The sequence below is a fragment of the Macaca fascicularis genome, chromosome 8 (genome assembly GCF_037993035.2).
Source record: "Macaca fascicularis isolate 582-1 chromosome 8, T2T-MFA8v1.1".
Classification (NCBI taxonomy): Eukaryota; Metazoa; Chordata; class Mammalia; order Primates; family Cercopithecidae; genus Macaca; species Macaca fascicularis.
In genome coordinates, this window is record NC_088382.1 from 81,930,887 (window position 1) to 81,948,982 (window position 18,096).

General features: G+C 38.0%; 1 protein-coding gene across 1 annotated transcript in view; it reads right to left on the reverse strand.

Annotated features, from left to right (window-relative positions):
- Positions 1-15,544, reverse strand: part of TRPA1 (transient receptor potential cation channel subfamily A member 1) — a 54,323-nt gene extending 38,779 nt beyond the window's left edge. Inside the window, exons 1-7 of the mRNA XM_005563522.5 lie at positions 15,261-15,544; positions 11,641-11,797; positions 8,603-8,778; positions 5,000-5,107; positions 2,916-3,024; positions 2,255-2,400; positions 1,098-1,234 (exon numbers count right to left, since the gene is read on the reverse strand). Of these exons, the coding sequence (XP_005563579.2) occupies positions 1,098-1,234; positions 2,255-2,400; positions 2,916-3,024; positions 5,000-5,107; positions 8,603-8,778; positions 11,641-11,797; positions 15,261-15,371 (944 nt within the window). The 5' untranslated portion in view covers positions 15,372-15,544. The remainder of the gene's footprint in view (positions 1-1,097; positions 1,235-2,254; positions 2,401-2,915; positions 3,025-4,999; positions 5,108-8,602; positions 8,779-11,640; positions 11,798-15,260) is intronic.
- Positions 15,545-18,096: the final 2,552 nt, after the last annotated feature.

The following is an 18,096-nucleotide window of genomic DNA, read 5'->3' on the forward strand; positions in this document are numbered from 1 at the left end:
CAATCCTGGATTCAAATATGACAATCTGTTTTTCACAATCTTATGTTATCTTCATATATTTAGTTTTATGTAAATGATTATTCCTTTAAATTTTTGAAGGTCTCAAATATCTTCATTTTAAAATTCTTTTTGGAATGCCCTATTATTTCTATTTTCTTGGAAAAAAATTGGTCTTTGGTCAAATGTGTAGATTTTTACTAGTTTTATGCTATAAAACTTTAGGTTGAAAATTCATCCTAAGTGGGAGTTTCTTTCTATTCACACATATCCTATTGTGTCTGGTGGTTTTGCTGTGTACATTTATTAGAAACAGATCTTATATTGGTAGCTAGAGTTTCTTTTTTTTTTTTTTTTCCTAAGAGATATTGTAGAATTCCAGGTCCAATTGCCTATTGAAAATATATTGGCAGCTCTGTGTGTGTGTGTGTGTGTGTGTGTGTGTGTAAGAGACCGAGAGAGCGAAGGCTCATCTCAGATACCTCTTTCACTCACATGGGTAACATCTGATACTTGTCTTTCCAAAAGAACTGAATTTCCAGTCTACAAGTAAGCCTATGGTTTAATACACTTTGCCTGATGTGTATTTCTGCTAAACTTCAAATAAATTTGTTATTGTTTTTGGAAATTTGGTTATAATTTCCTAAAACTATATCTTTTGAAACCATTTACCTATAATTGTTGGTCAGCAGGAGGGATTAGCGTGGGGGTGACATATCCATATGTATCTACTCCATTTTTATCACTAAAAATGGGGATAACATAAATATGAGAAATTGGAACAGATTAGAAATGACTTGGAAGACCGTGTATGTAGACTTCTTTAGCACACAGAAAATTAATCTTGAGCCTATATCCGCTGGACTTGAATCAGAATATGCCACAGGTGATTTTATTTTGTGAAATTTCTTTAACATTCTACTCCCATTCCCAAGGAACATATGCGATTCCAGTTGATCCACAGGGTCTTTGTTATCTTTGCCTTTTTCCTTTGAATCACAAAATCTTTGCTAGCATTAGTGCTAACTGCTCCTTGCAATGTCTAATTTCACGCAGGAAGATGGAAAATCGGTATACAGAATGATAGGTAGGAAACTTGCCTGTGAAGCATGGTCTCATGACTTCCATCGGTTGTGTTAACAATATCCACGCTACCAGAATAGGACGATATCATCAATTTAACAATCTCAGTGGCTCCCTGGGTGGCAGCAAAATGAATGGCTGTGCACCTTCCCTTCTGTAAAGGATTTTAATACTAGAATCAATGTTTAAATCTCAATGTAAGAATATAACTTACATTTGGCGTGAGCTTTTTCTTCACAGATTCATAAAATCAAGGAATATCTATCAGACTGATCACCATTAATCATCTGAAATGTGATAGATATTCCTTGATTTTATGGACCTGCAAAGAAAAGCATCCATAAACAAATGGTAGCTGACAATTGTGCTTCCTTCTATACAACATATACTTGCACCATCATTGTCTGGGTGCCATTCTTTCCCCCAGGGAACATGAGAACAATGTCCCAATCATTGCTGTAAGCATTCAGTGTATGAAGTGACTTCAGACCCCATACCACCATTGGCAGCTCTTCATTTCTATATTGAAGGGACAATATAGAAAGAGTGAAAGGCAGTGTTAGCTTTTCTGAGTTCTTTTGAGGTTTCCAGAAGCCACATGAGATTAATATCCAATCTTCTCTTCCTACATAAAATACAGGCCTTTGGAGTATATTGGAGGGGAGCTTATTGCCACTCAAAACTCAGACATTGAAGGAGAAAGGGCCAGAACTCTCCACTTTTGGTCAGAGATGCCTGACATAAGCTCAGCTCCCAAATACAGTCAACACTTTCACATACATATTTTTAGAAATTAGTTAAGTGGTCCTTAATTTAAAAATGACAACTCTTCTGAGTAGAACTAAAACCAAATACATTCATGATTGCGCTTTAATGTTCCTGGCTGAACATTATCGTCTTCTGAGGGTAGGCCTTAACTTCTTTTAATGGCAACTGCACTAGATAAATATTCTTTGTTGTATCTATATTTGTGTCTGCAATTGTTTGGGGGAGCACTCAAAATTTTTTACATAGATTGAAACTTGGGGTATTCTCTTGTTCTGCTTCTTCATAAGCAGAAGGAAATATGTATTTCTTGTATGCATTTCAATCTAAATTAACTGTAAAAGAGCTATCAAGTATTTTACATGCTTATGACAACTCTAAAAGTGTCGTATAGAATATGAAGAGTTACCTCCACTGGGTCTATTTGTGCGCCATTGTCCAGGCACATTTTGATCATTTCCAAGTCACCATTTTGCACAGCCAAGTGGAGAGGGCTGGCTTTCCCATTATTCACAAAGTTAATGTGCAACTGTCTACTGTACCCATGCTCTTCACCTTTAGAAGAAAATAACATTCAACATAACAAGTATATAAAATAAATAATAGGGAGGGTTTTTATTTTAAAAAATGAACAAAGCATAAAACAAAGAAAGGGCACTGAGACACATAAAAGCTTGTGTTTAATTCTGTTAAATATTTTTCAAATTAGGCTGGGTGCGGTGGCTCACGCCTGTAATCCCAGCACTTTGGGAAGCCATGGTGGGAGGATCACGAGGTCAGGAGATCGGGATCAGCCTGGATAACATGGTGAAACCTCATCCCTACTAAAAATACAAAAAATTAGCTGGGTATGGTGGCATGTAACTATAGTCCCGCTACTCAGGGGGCTGAGGCAGGAGAATCACTTGAACTTGGAAGGATGAAGTTGCAGTGAGCCGAGATCACACCACTGCACTCCAGCCTGGGCGACAAAGTAAGACTCCATCTCAAAAGAAAAAAAAATCAAATTAATAGCATCCACCAAAATAGACTTATTTATAGTGTATAACATAGAAAAAGCCTCAACTCACCAAACCTTAGTATTATTTCCATGCATTCTTTGGAACCTGAAAATGCAGCTTGGTGAATAGGGAAACATCCCCATTTATTTGATTTACACGGCTTAGCTCCTTTGTTAAGCTGGAAGAAAAGACAGAATGAAAAATGACACCAGTTAAACCCCAAATCACAAGGGTCTATTTGTGTACCATTTAAGACGAGAATTTACGTGCCTCTCCCATATCATTTTACTACTATATGTCTATGTAAAAGTACACAGAGAGCTTCATATGTTATGAAATCTAGGCAAGAAGGTAATTTTGAAGTAGACTAAGATTCTGAAATAGAGATATTTTATATCTTCCAAAGAAGTAACAATGTAGACACAACAATATCAATCTTGATACCCCAGCAATAAAGTCAACACATTTTTCAATGAGATTAAAGAGATTTTTGAAGACATTATCATGACTTTCATGACCATTTTCAGTTTCTTATGCAAATAAAATGATATTTCCTAGATTCTTTTCCCTTTATTTATGCAAAATTAATAAATGAATGTGCCACTACTCTTGTTAAGCCATAATCAAATATTTTCACTAATGACATTTCTTAAGTAAAAAGATGTTAGAAGAACTGAATGTTATATTACCTTTTTATGTGATCCAATCATTTTAAACTACCATTTTTTGTAAATCATTAGCCTTCAGTTTTAAATACCTCTAATTACTACAAAAAATGATTTTGAAAAAGTATAAAAGTGTGAAGAAGCCAATACCACCTGTAATCTCAGCTTTTAGAGGTAGTATCAGTTTACTTTATACAACATAGTCCAGAAATTTTATATATATATAAATATATATATTTAAATATATAAAATATTTATATATAAATATATAATATAAATATAAAATTTTATATATAAATATAAAAAATATATATATATAAAATATCTATATGGAGAGAGTCCAGAAATTGAAGATGCACTTTGTAAAATCATATTATTAAAGAATATTATTAAGTAAAAGCTTTTTTGAACAATATTAGCACACAGTATACACATAAATTAGACTTGCAAGGAAGCCAGACTTTAAAAATATATTGTTTTCTGTAGTATTTTCAACGATACTATTTATTTATTCCAATTTTGTTTTGGTTAATTTAAGGCTCTTTTCCTCAATTCTTGGTTTGAGTGTTACTTATTTTTATTTTCTTTATCATTTATTCTCTTTGTGGTCCAATCATGACAGCTTAGAGTATGTACCTGTTTCTAAGTCCATCTAGTAAAGGTGCTAAAACATATTTGTACGGCACATTTAAACATTAGGTAAATAGTTTTAAATTATTTAATTGTATTTTCTTATTCTCTGAGATTGTGAAGAGGTAAAATCAAGTGGTGAAAATACAGATGCTGGCCTGGATAACATGCAACTAACTGAGGAATATTTGAAAACAGTCTATTTGCCAGCATTCTAACAGCACACTCAGATGGAGCACTGCCAGAAGCAGGAGGAAGTCATGTAGACAAGCATCTCCATCGCTTCACTGGACCATGCCAGGAAGCCTCACCAGAGAGAAGGCTGGCTCTACTCTCAGGCCTGTGGCTAAGAACCTTTGCCATTACATCACACAGGGCTCTGTTTTGAGACCCAGTGACAGGGTCTTCAGGTCATGGGAGCTGTGTTTCCTTTGATTTTTCTCTTATGGGCCAAATAAGTCTGCAACTGACTATATTCATCTTTCCTTTGACTATTCAGAAGCTCATAATCATACATTTGATCCATCTTTATAACATTCAGGCCATTATACTTTGTATTTTGCATTCTAGCCTGACCACCAGCTTCATCTCAACTTTTCCTGCCTATATTTTCTTTTCACTTTGATTTTCTCATAATTTTCTTTACTGCTTTACTATTAGTCTTCTATAAGCAATATCAGATCCTCTTAAGGGGGGAGTACATACACAAAAACACATAGAACAACTTTTTTCTGACCTAGTTTTTGTATTTTATATTTTTCTAAGGAGAAAAACTTAAGAGCTTTTATAAATAATAATAATCCATGTTGTATTCATGAAAAGATAAAGAAAGCAGAAAGATATGACAAATATACAAACCAAAATCTGCAGTGCTTCACTATTATTTGTGGTGCACGCAATGATCACAGCTGTGTTTCCATTTTCTCCTTCCAAATTAATATCAATAGTTCTGTGTTCAAGCAAGACCTGCAAAAAGGGGGGAATAATTGTCAAAATTCTTGCAAATTTCCAAATAAGGTACTTGCCTTCCACTAGAGTTTCAGTTTTCAAATGCCAGTGACCATGTCTGTTTATCTTTTATTCATCCTTCTCTCACACAATCTGGCACAAAATCTTGCACATTGTGGGTACTAATTAATTTCCCCATTGGATGAAATAATCATGATTTCAATGTCACAACAATCAAGGCAATACTGAGTTCTGGAATTGTAAATAAAATAAGAATTATAGATACTAGTTATCATAGCTTCACTTAATACTTCCGACTTGTATTAAGTAAAATTATGTTAACTAATATTTTCAGGAAAATAAATGTGTGGAGCCATTAGAATGTGTTCATGGTGGAGGGGAAGAGAGTTAGGGAAGAAGGAAGAGAGTAAAACAGAGAGAAAGAAGGAGGGAGGGAGAAAGGCAGGAAGGGATTTTTTTTTTCTCTTCCAGTTATTTTTCTTTTACCTGGATTGTAAGAATTTTAGGAAATGTCAGTGGAAACTCTATTCTCTTTAGTAAAGAAAACAGAGTTTTGTGTGGCATAACCCAATTAATTCAAACTTGTCCTGGAATGGAAACTTTCTCTACAATGTAAGAAATTAGCATCCTTATAAAATGGTCAAGTAATTTTTCTGATGAAATTTCATTGAAGACCTGTTACCTCCTCACCTGACTGACTGCCATCTGATTACTGCCCAAGCATCTATAGATCTTTGACTAGTCTTTCTTTTACATTCAATGTAACAAAATTATCTCATATAAACGTCTTATCACATCTTGAATTGGCCTACTAGAGGCTTTTCGTCTTGCAGAAAGACTATGATAAATGATGACATGTCCTTATAATTAAATAATGTTAAAAGAATTTATTAAATAAGCTGTTTCTTAAAAACCTTCATTTCTTTGAAAAAAGTATGCAACCTCCTACCAGAGCCTCTTGTTAACAGAATATATCTCTTGTGAGTGTCAGCAAATAAATTGGATTTATTAATTAGCTCTGCTCATAAAAGAAAATTAAACTCAGATTTTAGTACATAAGAATATGTGGAGAAATGATTGACAGAGTAAGGGAAATGAGAACATAAGATTCCTTCCATGGACTTTAGGCACCATTGCATTCTGTTCTTAAGCAGCTCTAGATTCATATAGAAAATAGCCCACCAAAGTCTACAAGAAGAGGGTTTTCTCTCTTTGCCCTCTTAGAATCACAGATCATAAATGTATAGCTGTGTTAAATTATATGTGGCAGGGATCCCAGAGAGAGCAACTAAACTGTGCAGCTACTTCAAATTCAGTCATGACCAGGCAGGTCTGGAAGGTTCGGAGGTGAGCTCTCCACAGGTCCCTTTGTTGAGAATCTGGAAAGCCTCATGGAAGGGTCAAACAACTGGATACTTTGAAGTAAAGCCCCAAGGACTAAGGCCTGCAGGCCACTGAGAGACAAAACCACCCCCTAATCCCCAGGCCAATGTGTCCCAGGGAATATTATGCATACCATAAATAATTGTGCAAGAACTTGAAGTGATGCGTGGATGACAGTTTTTTTACTTTACAACTATTATAGGCAGCAGAGGAAGGTTTAAGGGAAGGTCAGTGGAGCAGTCCACAGAGCAGCTTCTAAACTGGCAGGGGCTGGGTGGGTACAGGCTGGAACATGGGCATAACTGGGAGAGGCAGGTAGAGAGGATTGCTGTTTGCAAGCATGAGGGGAGACATTCCAAAACACCTTCTCCTCCTTCTATTCCTGTCATCTCTGGTGAGCCAGAGGAGTCTGAAAATATTTTTACACATAGTTGAGGTTGGTAAGACCAAGTAAAGGAGAGTCGGTTTTACTTAGAACTCTATTTTTCTGCTTGCTCTTGTGTCACCAGGAAAATTTGTTTTATGTCCATAACAAAGTTTACGAATCAGTTAGGAGCTTTATTTTCTATTTCTATGTGATACCTACCTTTCTGTATTCGTTGGTCTGGAGATTTCTGTTTCTAATTAACAACAGTCCTTCAAAAGTTACCTGCCTTCAATTCCCAAACCACACTTTCAGGGCCAATATTAATTAAGTTAATAGGCATGTGTTCTTGAAAAGAGCCTTCAGAGGGAGCAAGAGCTCCATGAGGAAATATTTGATATCTCTGCAGGAGTCCCTGCAGTCACTAGTGACCCAATCCAGATGATATAGAAACAGCACTTGACTCATGAATAATGAATAAAAAATAACAGCTTGTTGCCAGAGAACTTTCTAGTAACCTCTTCAGGGAGCCACCCTGACCCATCTCATAGGTACTGAGACTTCTGATCTCCCCTTCTCAGTCAGTCAGAACTCCCATTTACTCGTTTGTTCATGCATTCATTCATTCATTCATTCATTCATTCAACAGCCATCATTTACCAGCACAGTACTGAGGAATAAGAGACACCTGAATTAGTAAGACACAGCTCCTCCCTCAAGGATAATTAGCCAGTTGGGAAGAAAAGCACATGAACATTTGATTCCAATATCACATGTTAAGAATTTTAATAGAGCCACATACAAGGTACAGTACAAAAGCAGAAAGTGGCTCTCTCCTACCTTTTATGCCAGACTTAAAGGAGCCAAAGTTTCAGAGGGCTGAGAGAAAGTTTCCTGGGCTAAATGGAGCCTGAAACTCATGGAACTCTTTGGATATTGTTTCTACCAGAAAACTTATTATAAGTTCCAAATAGCCTACCTTAGAAATGAATTTCTGGAACATGCTCCATTTGTAAATTGCATTCTTCATCCTTTAAGCATGTTTGTGTTCTAGGGTGTTTGAGAGACTCTGAGATGTAGTTTACAAACCATGGCCTAATTCTTACCCTTTAGCATTTTTCCAGGCTTTCCTCTATTTGACTGAACTTACTCTTACACCTTGAAAACCAATAAGATGTTTCCCAGTGGTATCCTTATGTCTTCTGCTAACTAATCTGTCTGACAGGCCATCCATTCTAATAAAAATAGTGAATCATAATTATGTTTTCTGTTTTCACTGAGTCTCTCATTACCTTCCTCCTTTTAATCATTAAAACAGTCAGGTAAAAGTAATGAAGCCTAAACCTGAAAATATAAAGATGAAAATAAACTTCTTTGGTCTTGCAGTTTTACTTGTGGTGTGACGTTAGGCAAGTTATTCAAATTCTTTTGGCACCTCAGTGTACTCAGCTATGAAATAAGAATTCTAGTAGAATTACTTCATAGTGGGTTTGCTTAGATAAGAATTTAATAAACAAACACACATAAAGCTCTTACGAAAATGCCTGATGAATAAGAACTATTCAATAAAGTCAGAACTAATCATCATCATTAGTTACTGAGAAGAAAAGCAAATGTAATAATTACATTTTGTTTGCCATGGAAGCTTAGAAGGTGCTCATCCTGGTGCAGGCAGAGAGAGCTGGATCTGGGTCCCAGCACCTGTGCTGCCAGTCAGGCCCACTGGAGCCGGCCAGTAGCCTTACCTTCATCACCTCGTTGTGCGTGCCCTGCACAGCTAAGTGGAGGGGCGCCATCATGTTGAAGTTTCGGAGGTTTGGGTTTGCTCCTCTGCTGAGAAGAAACTTAACACTTTCAATTTGGTTTTTTTCTACAGCACAATGCAGAGGGGTATTTCCATAATCATCCATTTCATTCAGTACTAGAAAAAGAAACCAAAATGTGGATTAAATTTTGCTTAGACTGTATTCAACACTTCCTGAGTGCCTATCCACTCCAAACGCAGTGCCAAGTGCAACTGACATCAGCTCCATCTTTTAATGGAAACTAAAAACACAGCTTCAGTCCTAATGAAACATTTAATGGGCACCTAGTGGGAATATATAGTAGCACGAGACTGACTTTCTCAATTGAGTGAAATTTCTATGGGTAGCATTAATAAGAAATAGATCCTCCTATTGCTACATGTTTTTATCTATATGAGTTTTGGGATTGTAATAAGATATTGGGATTATATAAAAGCAAGAACCATGTTCTAGGCACTCTGCTAAGTTCACATGACCATTATTTCATTCAAGCCTCCAATAGCCTGCAAAGTAACACCATGACTAATGTTCAGAAGGAGGAAGATGTTGAGATTCAGAGAGGTTAAAAGTCTTGCCAACATCACAGAGCTAGTAAGGAGGTATGACAGTTACCACACTTCTCTGAACCTCAGCTTTCTTGTATTCAAACTTGGTAAAAAAAAAATTTGAAAAAGCATATATTCATATACCTACACACATACACAGGAGGAGAGAGAGAGACAGAGAGAAAGAGAATCAGAGAGAGAGAGAGAGAGAGAGAGAGAGAGAGAGAGACAGAGACAGAGAGACTCTGTGATGTTGCAATGTTACTGGGACAATAATATTAAATCATGTCTCTAAAGATCACAGCAGAGTGCCTGGCCTGTAGCAATGGTTCAGAAAATGTTAATGAGAAATACAACACACCACTAATAAACCACAAGACTAGAATTTGAGCTTCAGACCCTGATGCCACAAGTGGTTTCCATGTATTTCTACGATAGGATATATGGCACTATGTACCCCGTGAGCTCAGCATATAAGTAATATGTCCTTTCATCCTGCAAAGTCCTATAGCTATTCTAAAATAGACATGGCTGACTGCTTTATCAACCTTGTAAATTGGTGACAGTATATCTTTATGTCCAGGAAAGGAGAAAAAGTATTTGCTCAAAAATATGATTTGGGGACTATCTATGATACATGGTACTTGGAACCATACAGCCATGTTTTCTGTTTCTCTCCTTTTTAAAATGTGTCTCTCCGCCATTTCCTTTCATTCATCTAAGTGTTTCATTCTAAATAACACACACACACACACACACACACACACATCTCTTGACCGTTCTGTCTGATCAAGAAGAAGCACTCCATTCATCATTCCATTTGGCACCAAACTTAAACAGGGATCTATACTTACAAACTCCCATTCACTAATTAAATAACTTGAATTTGGCTTTTATCCTCATCACTTTTCAGAAATCATTTTTATTTTTATAGAGGTCACTGGGGCCTTCTAATGTAGAGGCTTTATCTTGATCTCCTTCATACTTGATCTCTTTGTGGCAAGGGCTCCTTCTAACTCTTCTATTCCAGTAACTTCACCCACGACATGTGTATTTTCACTATCTTCATCTTTTTCTGGCTTTTGCTCTGCCATCTGTCTCTTGATGTTGGTACTCTACTCTTAGCTACCTTTGCTAGCCGTTTTGTGATCCCCTAAAGGATTTTCACACATTTCCACTGTCTCAGCGACTTCCTGTGCAATCATGCTCCTGTAGGGCAGCCCCTTTCCTTCTGCATTTCTGTTGTGTGCTGGATATTTCCAAGAGGATGTCCCCTGGACCCTTCAAACTCACTGTGACCAAATCTCACACCTTCGCACTCACTTCCTTTCTGTTGTCTCATATTCCTCCTTTTGGGGGATGATTATATTATTAGCCTAATCTCCTAAATTTAAGAATTTCAAAGTCAGTTCTAACTCCCTGCCTCTTTCTCTTCCCATTTACTCTGCTGTTGAGCACTATTGACTTTACACTAATATCTCTTGAACCTCTCCCTGTCTCGTTTTTGTAGCTGCACAACCCTGGCAAACTCTTATTCTCTCTTTGCTATCAAAATAGCTTTTTAGTTTGGCTTCCACTTCTAATCCATCTTCCACAATATTGACAGAATTATCTTATATAGCAAAGGTCTTATCATACCACTTCACTGCCTTCATCTCTGTGGTATCCACCTCCTTCATTGTCTGCAGTTGAATTTCTTTTCCTTTTTTTTTTTTTTTGAGACGGAATCTTGCTCTGTCGCCCAGGCTGGAGTGCAGTGGCCAGATCTCAGCTCACTGCAAGCTCCGCCTCCCGGGTTTACGCCATTCTCCTGCCTCAGCCTCCCAAGTAGCTGGGACTATAGACGCCCGCCACCTCGCCCAGCTAGTTTTTTGTATTTTTTTAGTAGAGACGGGGTTTCACCGTGTTAGCCAGGATGATCTCGATCTCCTGACCTCGTGATCCGCCCGTCTCGGGCTCCCAAAGTGCTGGGATTACAGGCTTGAGCCACCGCGCCCGGCCCTGCAGTTGAATTTCTTAAACAAGGTAGAGTGTACAAGGCTGGCACCTGGAAAACATCACTGTAGGAGCATGGTACACCTTCTTGAGGTGTCAATTTTATTTAATGATGATAATTTAAATGTAAAATAACCTCAATGGAAATAGTATAAAAGAGTATGTAAAATGTACACGCATTCTTACAATCTATCTAAAAACTCAAATGAAATCTGTGCTTGTTGTGGGGTGTCCTAGATCTCTGCAATATGCTTAGCTATATTTCAGTAGAAGAAGTTGAGGAGTCCTGGTGTGTAGGAAAACTCACAATTCTAAGTGAAATATATAGGCTCTTTATAACTGGCACTAATTGCCCTTAAAAATCACTTCATTCCATTCTTTCTAGTGAATTGAATGGGATGAACGATTTCCGGAAGATGCATTGTAATATTTTGTTACCTTCCAAAGAGGAATCTCTGGTGATCTTCTCCATTAGCTCAATTTGGCCTTCTGCTGCGGCATAATGCAAGAAGAAGGTGTCCATATCATCACATCTTTTTAATTTCTTTTGTTTATTATAGTTTTGTAATCCATATGCACTTCCTTCAAAAACCACCTAGAGGTATTTAAACACCGTTACACCAAACAAGCATAAGCAAAATTGATAGCTATAACCATTTTATAGCCTGAAAGAACTTATTATTATCCAAAACTATCTATCATGCTTATAATGAGGTAAATATTTTTCTTGAAATACACAAAATGTTTACATACACAAAGAAGGTTTGAGAAAATGCCCCAAGATTGATCAATATATGAAATATATTTTTTAATCCTGAACTCATTCATATATGCTTAGAAATAAAGGCCTTTCTTCCTCGTTGTGAAGGAAATGCAGAAATCTTCCCCAAACAAATGATTCAGGTACTTGCTTTAATTCTACCTTTGACCATAACTAGTCACATATGCCACATAATATATATCCAAACTCCAGTTTTTTATTTTAAGGATAACTAGAGCATTTCTCACTACTGAAAATAAAAGCTATCAATGAAAATGAAGTATTAAGGTATTTAATGTATCTTTAATACAACTAAGAAAATATTTAGAATATTAGGATTTATTCAGCAAATGTTAGGTTGGAATAATAAAACTTAATTTCTTAAATGTTTGACCTTTAGTTTTTGCCTCTGTTATTACAGAATAGTACCTAACAAATCACTTTCCTATGGTAGTCTCTTAAATTGAGATGTGTTACTTTTTTTCATATAAGCTACATATAGCTTTAGTGACTACAGGATATGACAATAAGCATCCAACCACTTCCAAATTTACACATATTCAGTAAAATTTAAAATGGGCTTCTTGCAGAAATAGGGACTTTTTCCATGTCTTATCCTATCAAAGAAAGTGTTGACCTAAATCTATTTGGAAGTATTTTGGTACTTGAATTTGATATGCTCTTTGCATAATAAAGGGATTATGCTGCCCACTCCCTAGTGCCAGAAAGAGCAGTTTAGGATGTCTGTTCAGCAATGTGCTGTCAACACAAACCCAATTCCACACTCCTTAGAGGGAGTACTAGGTTCAGGTGCTCACAAGGTATTACTGAATTCACAATGACAAAACAGCATCTAAATACTTTACATGAGCATATCAGATGTACTAGATCATCTCAATCAGTACCTGACGTTGTCAGGCTTTGAAGAGATTTTTTAAAGTTCTGAAAGTCAGCCAAGGATGTCATTTAGACAAAATATATATTCATTTAATGTAGTTTCACGTTGTCACAGGGTCACTTCAGATTCCTTTGGAATCTGAACTGTATGATTAGATTCAGAACATAATAGACTAGATCACTTTTAGATAACCTAATTCTAACTAAACGCTTTAAAACAGAGATATCAAATACATCTTTTTTAGGTTGCTTTAATGAAATACATATAAGTAGCAATGTGGCCAAAAGGTTGGAAACTAAGGTGAGAGAGAACAATTGGAAGGTCAAACGCTAAAGTATTCACTATCTTGAAAGAAAATAATTGGAAAAGGCTAAAAGCATCAGTCCAGTGGTTCTTTGTCCACATTTCTCACCTTGTAAGTTTTCTGTGATCCTTCAGTTTTGTTAGTGTTCCTGAGATACTGTGTATGTGCTGGAGAAAATATGTTATACAGCTTTTCTTCTAAATTTGGAAACCACCAAAAACCCTCTAGAGTTCAAAAAGCCCTTTACAGTATTACATATGTTTCTTTGTAATGAGTACAACTACTGAGATTTTTACAAAATGATATGGAACTACCACAGCTAATGAAATAAAATATATAATCTCTCCATCTACAAACTAATGTAGCTTCTAAAAGGCTTAAAAAAACATAAGTTGCTCTATGTAGGCGATAAATCTAAATAAAGACAATTAGAAACACGAAGACAAATAATTTTGAGACTTGCTGCTAAGAAATTCTTCAGCAAATATCTCTAGAAAATAAAACCACATGGGTGATTTCAGAAATTTAAAATTTCCCCCTGTACCATATTAATTGTAAAGATACTATTCCAGTGGTTGAAATCTATTCATGACTCAGTTCTCTGGAGTAAGCCAAAAGGCCACAGTTATCATGCTAACATTAAGAAGTACAAAAAATGTCTGTGGCCAAACTGGACATGTCAACAGACTCACCTTGGGAGGCCTGGCTACTTGGTGTGTGTGATTAACTATACATGCCTGACTTACACACACAATTGGCAATAGTGCAAATTCCTGCAACCTGTTTAGACAGCAATTTGTCAATTTCTACCAAAATTAAAGCTGTAGTACCTCTTGACCCTGCTAGGACTTTAACATACAGACATATCCATAAAAGTACCAAGGGACAGACAGAGAAGTCACAGACATACTCTGTCACATGTGTAATAGCAAAACAAAGCTATTTTGTTACATACAAAACAGCCTAAGTGTCCATTAGTGCAAGACTGGTTAAATAAATCATGATCTATTCATACAGTGGAATATTAAGAAGCTGGTAAAAACATGAGGTAAATCTACAAGTGCCGATTTGAAATGTATTCTAAAATACATTTTGTGAGTAAATCAGAGTGGAAATCTGTGAGTTCATAACTTTGCAAATAAAACAAGATCTATTAGCATGTGTGTTTTTGTGTAAGCATTTTTTTTTTAACCTGGAATATACATAAGAAACTGTTAACATGGTCTAACTGTCGAAAGAGATTTGTGATGAGGGTTTGGAGAGACATTTTTAATGATGTCTCAACCTTTTAAAAGAGCCCCTTTCTCCTGCTGACAATCTGATGAAATCCAGTGGTGGACTCTGAGCACCCAACAGCCTTTATCCCTTAGACTATGCCATCAGGTAGTAGCTAGTGCTGCCTTCAGGTCCGAGAACTGCATAGGTAATATAAGTGCCCATCCTAGAGCCCCAGGCCACCCACCCGTCTTCAAAAGGTCACCTCCTCCACAGCGTTTCCTGAAGCTCCTACCCCCTGGAGAAGGAATTTGCCACTCCTGCCTCTGTTTTATTGGGGACATGTTCTGCAACGCTTTATGTGCAGATAATAGGTTTCTCTGTTTCACTCTGTTAGAGCAGAAGGCTTGTCAACCACCAAAACTCTTAAATAGTTATCCAGCGACTACTAGATACAGTCATTCGGCTGTTTGGTTCTAAATAAAATCTACGGAAAGGTCCAAGTGAAACGGCACACATTCCAAATTGTCCTGATTTTAGGCAGCTGCCCAATCTTGTGCCAGATGATACAGGTACTTTTTGAGTAGGTTTCCCCGGACTACAGTAGCCAGTCCAGGAGCAAGAATTCGGTTGGACAAACAAGCAAAAAAAAAAAAAAAAAAAAAAAAAAAAAAAAAAAAAAAAAAAAAAAAAATTGATAAAGCGGGCGCTGTGTAGGCGCGTCATGAGTGGGGTCTCCTCTTGGGCTGTGAACACATCCCAAAGCTTGCAACCTCCTGGCCACCCCACGCTTTCTCCAAACCAAGTGCCCGCAAGGAAACCTCCAGCCCACCCCCGCCCGGACGTCGGAACCCCTCCCGACCCGCGAGCGCCCAGGGTACCTTAAGCGTTTCCTTGCAATCGTCGGTGTCGTCCTGCACATCCTCATAGACAACACCCTGGGACGCCTTCTTTTCTCCAGGGCGCCACATCTTCCTCAGGCTGCGCTTCATTGACCCCACCCCGGACGCCACCTGGTGCAGCTGCTCAACACGCGCGCGGGCACCTGAGGCGAGAGTGCTCTGTCAGCCAGCTAGGCGCTGGGTTCTGCGCGAACTCGAGCTCTCCAGCGTTGCAGCTCAAAGGCAGCGAAAAAGTCCCTCCGCCGGAGCGCCGGACAACTTCTGGAAGGAGTTCCGAGTACCGCGCTACTTTTGTAGTGCAGGAAGCAGGCGGGGCGCGGAGAGGAGGTAGAAACCCAGACCTCCTTCGCAAAGAGGGCGGCGGCGCCGCGTCTGCTTTGGACTCGCCCCTGCAGGGACAAAGTGACTCGCCCGTCCCGCTGTCCTGCAGCTGCAGCAGCGCGCTCCCAGAGTAAGCGTGTCAGGTCGGGGTGGATGCAGGGAATTTGTTACAATAAACACACTAAGAGCCCCCTTGCCCTGCCCCCCAACCGTGTATGTGAGTGTGTGTGTGGAGTGGGGGGGCGGTAAAGAGAGAGGAAGAGAGAATGACTGTGTACATTGGAAAGATTTTTAGTTTTCAGGAGTTTTTTCTAACTAAAATCGTATGGACCTGTCTTTCCCACCACGTGCACCTTCTTCTGGGGGCCTCTTTGATTTGGAAATAAAGTTTTTAACAAAACTTCTCGTTCCAAACATTTGGGAAAATAGCTAAATCCTAGCACTGGTTTGAGGGACTAGATTAAGTCCCTGTGAATATCAGGTCTCGTTTCCTGTGGATAATAATATTGATCCTCCTCACGCTTTGGTGTTTAAAGGTGGTTAATAAAAAGGTCAGGTTAAACGTAAGCCACTGCTGACTGGTGCAAGTTTGTTTGTCCCCAGCTTTGTATGAGAGACTTATATTTATAGGACTGCTCTTCATTAAGTGTCAATTGTGTAGAATAAAAGGCGTTCCCTCTCAATCGAAGAGGCTGGTTCTACTTTTATGTGCAGAGAAGGGAGCCTCTGAAACTGTTGGCGGTAAGTTCAAGTTAACAAGGCTAGAAAGCAAGAAACCTTCTTTCTAAGGCTGATTATACCTTGCACAGGACAGAACGTAGCTTTGACAGTCTTTTGCTTTGACAGACTGTGCTTCCTGAAGGCCCTGGATTGTCGTATTCACCTGCTCATATCCAGCACTTAGCCCAAGACCCCCGTGGATCTAGGACCTGGCATAGAGGTGCACTCAGTAACGGTTTGTGGACTGTCTGACCTAGGGGCTATGGTGGGCTGAGTTTAGGGCCAGGCAGAGTGGACATGATGACGTTGAGGAACCATGAAAGGTCCCCCCAAAACTTCCAATGGGTATGGCAGGTTGCCATCAATTCCATCCCTGGAGTGGAATTCCTTGGAAGGATTATATTGAACTTAACCACATCATGAGTCCATGAGTATGACTTGCTGGAGGATACAGGTGTTTGACTTCACCTTTGCACTCTTTTCCCACCAGCATCTGTTCCGGGTGTGTAAGACAAGAATCAGTTGCACAGCTTGCTATGATTTAGTTGAAGGAGGTAATGCATTTGGAGAAACCAATAAAGAAAAGAATCCAAGGGTTGGGTACAAAGAATAACTCACTGAGCCATTGCTGTCTACCTGACATTTTCCATATACCGAGTTAATGTTTTAAAATGGAAATGCCTCATAGGAATATTAAGACTTTATTTTTTATCATTGACTATTTTGATCAATAGCTTTTCTCACAACACTTAGCTGGAAAGGGTCACTAAGGCAAAAAGGGAATAAAGAGGATGTTCAAAGTGGTCATTTTGGAAGCTGGGGCAGTGAGCATGTCATGGTAGCAAGCATCAGATACTCTGTTGGCCCCGAGAGACAGGGGGCGAGGGGGGTTGCGGGGCGGGGGAAGGCAGCGTGGCCCGGTTCAGGGAACTCCAGCAATGGACGGTTGAGGGGAATTCTGGGAGAAGATTGGCTCCAGGCCAACAGCACCCCTCCTTTGTAATATCCCCTGGGGTCAGCTGCCAGCACAGAATGATGCTTTCTGCATTCTTGCTTCTCTACCCTATTGACATTCCCCAAAGCAGGTATTCTTTTTAATTTGTCTTCTCTGTCTTTAACACTGAAAAATACAGATGGTTAATATTATAAATATGAGTATTTTCCTGCTTTCTGCTTATAAAAGCGAAGAGATTAAAAGATAGTTTAATTTTTAAAAAATATTACGAGGGTCTTGTTCATTTAAGGCATTTTTCAGGCAGTGTCTTCCTAAGACCTCTCAGGAATTCCCATGACTATTTCTTCTTAATTGTTAAATTATTTCCTACCCATCAAAAATATATTTTTCATAGGCAGGCAGGACAGCTTCCTCTAATTGCAAGATTAATTGCAAATCTTGGTCTTAAAATGCAAAATGTAGACAGGAACAAGATGGTAGCTAGCTATTTACAATCAGGATCTTATTTCATTTGAAGTTTATTGATGAATAGCAATAATGTGCAAGCTTTTTATATCAATTATACTTTTAAAATGATAATTATTAGAGAAAAGAAACCTTGCTAGAAATTTTCTGAAGGGTAATTTTTATTATCAAATTACAATTTGACATCACACAGGACCTTATTCGAGAAACTGAGAAGTAATAATAATAAATAATTTTATTTAAATTATCAGGGAAAATATAGTTATATGCATATATTGTTCAATAACATTTTATGAAAAAAATCTAAATTACCAAAATTCTCCTTAATTATTTTGTTCCTTAAATTTAAAAATG